The sequence below is a fragment of the Solanum stenotomum genome, unplaced genomic scaffold (genome assembly GCF_019186545.1).
Source record: "Solanum stenotomum isolate F172 unplaced genomic scaffold, ASM1918654v1 scaffold2184, whole genome shotgun sequence".
In the NCBI taxonomy this organism is placed as follows: Eukaryota; Viridiplantae; Streptophyta; class Magnoliopsida; order Solanales; family Solanaceae; genus Solanum; species Solanum stenotomum.
Genome location: NW_026026721.1, coordinates 13,890 through 21,239, shown reverse-complemented (window position 1 = coordinate 21,239; position 7,350 = coordinate 13,890). Strand labels below are relative to the sequence as shown.

Here is a 7,350-nt window from a genome sequence, read left to right as displayed (position 1 = left end):
TTCAACAACGTGTACACATTAAATGTCTAACTCATCAAGTAACTATCCTAGGCTCTTTTAATTGAGGTCCAATTAAAATTGTGGCCAAAATTCACCAACACAAGTATAAAACTCTACAAGACTTTAGTGAATTAGTATACAATTTTAAAAAAAAATTAGTAGACACTATACACCATCAAAATTAGTATCAATATGGATTTCCTTGAATATTCTCTTCTTTTCTTGTTGATTTTTTGTTTTACTTATTCTATATGGTTCATCATATATAGAAGGACAAAAACATCAGCACCAACAAATTGGCCAATCCTTAGGGAGTTGCCTGCGGTTATTTGGAATATTCATCGTGGTCATGCATATATGACTGAAGTTCTTATAGAATATGGCGGTACGTATGAGTTCAAAGGTCCTATTTTTACAAATATTGACATGCTTTTTACTTGTGATCCTTCAAATATACATTATATCTTTAGTAAAAACTTTTCAAACTATCCAAAAGGACCTGAATTTCGTAAGATTTTTGATATTTTGGGAAATGGGATATTCAATGTTGATCATGAATTATGGGAGCTTCATAGGAAGACCACAATGTCTATAATGAGTCATGCAAATTTCCAATTATTGTTAGAAAGGACCTTGTGGGACATAATTGAAAAAGGGCTTAGACCGATTCTTGATGCTTTTGCAAAACAAGGTAAAACATTGGATTTGCAAGATGTTTTGCAAAGATTTACTTTTGATTCCATCACTAAATTGCTACTTGATCATGATCCAAAAAGCTTGTCAATTGACTTACCTTATTTACCATATGAAAAGGCGTTTGGTGATGCTCTTGATGCACTTTTACATAGACACATAACACCAAAATGTCTATGGAAATTGCAACAATGGCTTAGAATTGGTAAAGAGAAGAAGCTCATGCAAGCATGTGAGGCTTTTGATCAATTCATATATCCTTGCATAGCACGAAAACAAGAAGAGTTGATGCATAAAACTACAATCAAAGATGAGGAATTTGCATTTTTAAACGCATACATCAAAATGTACAATCAATGGAATGATGGTGATTTGGGTACTTTGCAAACATTTCTAAGGGATACTTTCTTGAATTTGATCTTGGCTGGGAAGGACACCACAAGTGCAGCTCTCACTTGGTTTTTTGTCCTCTTGGCTAAAAATCCCTTAGTAGAGAAAAAGATTAGAGAAGAGATTCAACAACAATTGCATGTAAAAGAAGACGAAAACCTCAAGTTTTTCACCAAAGAAGAATCAAGAAAATTGATTTATCTACATGGGGCTTTGTGTGAAACTCTTAGGTTGTTTCCATCGGTCTCTTTAGAGCACAAAGTTCCACTTGATCATGACATCCTTCCAAGCGGTCATCGTGTTAGTCCAAAAACAAGAATGATTCTACCATTCTATGTGATGGGGAGAATGGAGACTCTGTGGGGGAAAGATTGTCTAGAGTTCAAGCCAGAAAGATGGATTTCTGAACGTGGAGGGATCAAACATGAGCCATCTTTCAAATTTCCAGCGTTTAACGCGGGTCCAAGGACTTGTTTAGGGAAAGAAATGGCATTTGTTCAGATGAAAATTGTGACAGCTATCATCATACACAATTACAATATCCAAGTAGTGGAACCAGAAAATGTTTATCCTACTACTTCAATTATCATGCAAGTGAAAAATGGTCTAATGGTTAAAGTTGTAAAAAAGGTATAATCAAACACATGTGTTTATGTCTTTTATATATTTTTCTTCTTATGTATGTGGGGCAAATCTTTAGCTCTTTTGAGAAAATCCAAATAAAGTTTGTTTTCTTTCTAATAAGTCAAATGTTTGATTACATGTTTCTGAACATGATACAAGACCCTTTACTTCTTACTTTTTATTTTTTGTCAATGTGGATTAAAATCTTGTCTTGATTTTAGTCATCTAGTTTTGGTAATAAATGAGCCACCAAATTGGTAAATTTGTGAAATATTTATGAGTCCTCCTATTTTCATTCTTTTAAGTTCATCGATATTTGAAACTCGTTGACCTATTTAATCCAAAATACTCTTTATTTGCTTAGGAATTATCGAAATAGGGACATTATGCTTACTAAAAATAGTTTAACCAAAATAGTTACTGTATTATTTTAGAAAATCATGATATAATTAATTATTTGATTCCACCTTTATCCTTATTCAATAATTGTGAAGAGTGACTAATATGATGAAAAAGTGAGTATTATTAAATTAAGATCAAAGAGTACATAAAAATAATTTAGTCATACTAATCTTTTAGCAAATATTTTCTTTAAAGACATGTATAAAAAACATGACAAGTAAAATAAATCGGAGAAGCCAACAACAACAACAACAACCCAGTGAAATCCCACTAGGTGGGGTCTGGGGAGGGTAAATAGTACGCAGACCTTGCCACTACCTCGTGGAGGTAGAGAGGCTGTTTCCAGGAGACCCTCAGCTCAAGAACAACAACTCAAAGTAACAGAAGAGATATATATAAAACAAAACAGCCAATACAAAAGATAGCGTATAATCAACTTTATTAAAAATGTAGGTAGTGCTAATAAAATGAATAAGAAGTTAAAATATTCCTCAACCCTTCCAATTAAAAATAGACTGGATAATCAATTTGTTAAAAGCAGGTCGAACATATATGGATCAATTCATATATATATTATGAGCTTCCATATAGTTAAATGAGATCTATATAACACTTCACTATAGCAACTGCGAAATATTTAGATAGAAATGATTGGGTTTTAGGCTGACTTGTCTTGGTGGAATACGACGAGTGCCATCACATCCATTTTTGGGTCGTGACATGTTTTCCATAGTATTTAGGAAACATATTTCACCTTTTTAGAGAAAATATTATTTATATCCATAAGTTTTAAAAACTATCAAAATTAACCATAAGTTTGTATTACAAGTCAATAGGTTCTTCGTTACAACAAATAACAAGTAGTGTCCATGACACTGGAGCAATGTGGTAGTTTGGAGTGAGTGCAACAAGCATCATTTCATACATCGTGAGGTAGACAAAGTACGTGACTTTGTTATCCTGAGTCGATTGTTCATCATTTTCATCAACAACCATATCATCACTTTCATATTCACTCTATATTTCATCACTACTTTGGTGTTCACATAAAAAAATATGTAATACAACACAAACAATACTATACAGTATAGGGGGTGTTTTTGTAAAAGATAAAAATTTGATGTAGAATTTAAATTTTTAAAAGTTTACAAATAATAAGATTTGACCCAAATACTATTTTTTTCTAGTATTTGGGTTATTTGCCAAATTTTCCCACAAATTTTACTTGGAAAATCTATGGCCAAAACGGGTCCTAAAAATTTTGGACAAATGTCACCAACACTTGTATAAAACTATACAATATTTTAGTGAATTAGTATACACTACAAAAATACTATAAAAAAATTCAACCTTCAATGGATTACCTTGAATATTCGCTTTTTTTCATGTTAATGTATTGTTTAGCTTATTCTATATGGTTCATCATATATATGATACTTGATGAAAATGATAAATTAATGTGTGCACAGGCTTTATCAGGACACCAATCTTATAAAAAAAAAGTCTTTCCTCGAGACCTTGATATAATATTCGTATTTATTATTTAGTTCGTTTTATTTTTATAATATAGTTGAATGGTCACTTCTAAATAAAGTTGCCAATAATTTTCAACAACGTGTACACATTAAATGTCTCCAATTAAAATTGTGCAAAATTAACCAACACATGTATAAAACTCTACAAGATTTTAGTGAATTAGTATACAATTTTTAAAAAAAAAAAATTAGCATACACTACTAAAATTAGTATCAATATGGATTTCCTTGAATATTCTCTTCTTTTCTTGTTGATTTTTTGTTTTACTTATTCTATATGGTTCATCATATATAGAAGGACAAAAACATCAGCACCAACAAATTGGCCAATCCTTAGGGCGTTGCCTGCGGTTATTTGGAATATTCATCGTGGTCATGCATATATGACTGAAGTTCTTATAGAATATGGTGGTACTTATGAGTTGAAGTCCCATTTTTACAAATATGGACATGTTTTTTACTTGTGATCCTGCAGATATACATTATATCTTTAGTAAAAACTTCTCAAACTATCCAAAAGGACCTGAATTTCGTAAGATTTTTGATATTTTGGGAAATGGGATATTCAATGTTGATCATGAATTATGGGAGCTTCATAGGAAGACCACAATGTCTATAATGAGTCATGAAAATTTCCAAATATTGTTAGAAAGGACCTTGTGGGACATAATTGAAAAAGGGCTTAGACCAATTCTTGATGCTTTTGCAAAACAAGGTAAAACATTGGATTTGCAAGATGTTTTGCNNATATTCAATGTTGATCATGAATTATGGGAGCTTCATAGGAAGACCACAATGTCTATAATGAGTCATGCAAATTTCCAAACATTGTTAGAAAGGAACTTGTGGGACATAATTGAAAAAGGGCTTAAACCAATTCTTGATGTTTTTGCAAAACAATGCAAAACATTGGATTTGCAAGATGTTTTGCAAAGATTTACATTTGATGCCATCACTAAATTGTTACTTGATCATGATCCAAGAAGCTTGTCAATTGACTTACCTTATTTACCATATGAAAAGGCATTTGGTGATGCCCTTGATGCACTTTTACATAGACACATAACACCAAAATGTCTATGGAAATTGCAACAATGGCTTAGAATTGGTAAAGAGAAGAAGCTCATGCAAGCATGTGAGGCTTTTGATCAATTCATATATCCTTGCATAGCGCGAAAACAAGGAGAGTTGATGCATAAAACTACAATCAAAGATGAGGAATTTGCATTTTTAAACGCATACATCAAAATGTACAATCAATGGAATGATGGTGATTTGGGTACTTTGCAAACATTTCTAAGGGACACTTTCATTAATTTGATGTTTGCTGGTAGAGACACTACAAGTGCAGCTCTCACTTGGTTTTTCGTCCTCTTGGCTAAAAATCCCTTAGTTGAGAAAAAGATTAGAGAAGAGATTCAACAACAATTGCATGTAAAAGAAGACGAAAGCCTCAAGTTTTTCACCAAAGAAGAATCAAGAAAATTGATTTATCTACATGGTGCTTTATGTGACACTCTTAGGTTGTTTCCATCAGTCTCTTTAGAGCACAAAGTTCCACTTGATCATGACATCCTTCCAAGCGGTCATCGTGTTAGTCCAAAAACAAGAATGATTCTACCATTCTTTGTCATGGGGAGAATGGAGACTCTCTGGGGGAAAGATTGTCTAGAGTTCAAGCCAGAAAGATGGATTTCTGAACGTGGAGGAATCAAACATGAGCCATCTTTTAAATTTCCAGCATTTAACGCTGGTCCAAGGACTTGTTTAGGGAAAGAAATGGCATTTGTTCAGATGAAAATTGTGGCAGCTATCATCATACACAATTACAATATCCAAGTAGTGGAACCAGAAAATGTTTATCCTACTACTTCAATTATCATGCAAGTGAAAAATGGTCTAATGGTTAAAGTTGTAAAAAAGGTATAATTAAACACGTGTGTTTATGTCTTTTATATATTTATCTTCTTATGGGCAAATCTTTAGCTCTTTTGAGAAAATCCAAATAAAGTTTGTTTTCTTTCTAATAATTCAATTGTTTGATTACATATTTCTGAACATGATACAAGACCCTTTACTTCTTACTTTTTAATTTTTGTCAATTTGGTTTAAAATCTTGTCTTGATTTTAGTCATCTAGTTTTGGTAATAAATGAGCCACCAAATTGCTAAATTTAAGAAATATTTATGAGTCCTCCTATTTTCATTCTTTTAAGTTCTCCGATATTCGATACTCGTGGACCTATTTAATCCAAAATATTCTTTATTTGCTTAGGAATTATCGAAATAGGGATATTATGCTTACTAAAAAATATTTTATCCAAAATAGTTATTTTATTTTAGAAAATTAAGATATAATTAATTACTTCCTCCATTTCACAAAGAGTGACCTGGTTTGACTTGGCACAAAGTTTTAGAAAATAAAGAAGACTTTTGAATCTTGTGGTCCGAAATTAAAGTTATGTCAAATGTACTAAATTGCCCTTCAATTTTGTGGCTTTAAACATGTCACGTGAAGAATTAAAATATTATCTAAAAAGGAAAGAGGTCATTCTTTTTGAAACAGACGAAAAAAGAAAGGAGATCATTCTTTTTAAAACGGAAGGAGTATTTGTTTCTACCTTTACTCTTATTCAATAAATGTGAAGAGCGACTAATATGATGAAAAAGAGAGTATTATTAAATTAAGATCAAAGAGTTCATAAAAATAATATAGTCATATTAATCTTTTAGTTAATATTTTCTTCAAAGATGTATATAAAAAAACATGACAAATAAAATAGATCGAAGAAGCCACTTTATTAAAAATGAGGGTGGTGCTAATAAAATGAATAAGAAGTTAAAATATTCCTCAACCCTTCCAATTAAAAATAGATTGGATAATCAATTTGTTAAAAGCGGGTCGAACATATATGGATCAATTCATATATATAAATAATATATATATATATATATATATATATTATTATGAGCTTCCATATAGTTCAATGAGATATATATAACACTTCACTATAACAGCTGCGAAATATTCAGATAAACGTTGTCAGTTTGCCACCATAAAAAAGTTTGACTATATATAGCTAGAGGGTAGCAAGGATAGAGCAAAAAGTTCATATATATATTTGATCGAATTTAATTGCTTGTATTTGTATTATTTTTTCTATTAAATATGTATTTAAAATCCAATTATTAACACTTAAAAATAATCTTTCTAAGATTGTATTGCTGACTCCACGTCTAAAGGTTAATGTGAGGACATGGCATTTAATAAATTAGATGGAAGTTGGGAAGATAGCTATAACTTATTAGATGCCAACATTATCCATCCTAATCCAACTTTAATTGATATTTAATTAAATATAGATGGATATAATATTTTATTTATTTTTAGTTACTTCATTTTTAATTTAATAATAATTAATTCAATTCGTCCATTTGTCATCATTCGAACGTAACCAATTATTGGGCTTTTAAATTATTATTGGTCCTCTAGCTAGTGGTCCATATGATATATACAATTCATGAAATAGGGACCTTCATCTATAAACGAAAAGAAATACTTGTAGCTAAAAAATTCTAAAGTGTTTGTAACTTTTGGTAGTCCTAAAAATAAGCTTATAAAAACAGCTCTAATTTGATATAGCTAATCGACTTATATCTTTTTCTATGATTGATCGTAAATTTTTATTATTGAAAATGATGAAGGG

General features: G+C 30.9%; 1 protein-coding gene and 1 pseudogene across 1 annotated transcript; both read left to right on the top strand.

Moving 5' to 3' along the window:
- The first annotated feature begins 172 nt into the window (after positions 1 to 172).
- LOC125851091 (alkane hydroxylase MAH1-like) lies at positions 173 to 1,816 on the top strand. Its single transcript, XM_049530884.1, has one exon. The coding sequence runs from the start codon at positions 193 to 195 to the stop codon at positions 1,717 to 1,719; it is 1,527 nt and encodes a 508-aa protein (XP_049386841.1). The 5' UTR covers positions 173 to 192; the 3' UTR covers positions 1,720 to 1,816.
- A 2,013-nt stretch (positions 1,817 to 3,829) lies between these two features.
- The window catches only part of LOC125851090 (alkane hydroxylase MAH1-like), a 7,411-nt pseudogene continuing 3,890 nt past the window's right edge, over positions 3,830 to 7,350 (top strand).

Excerpts from the sequence above, each read along its gene's own strand:
- LOC125851091 (XM_049530884.1), top strand. The coding sequence starts at position 193 with ATGGATTTCCTTGAATATTCTCTTCTTTTCTTGTTGATTTTTTGTTTT.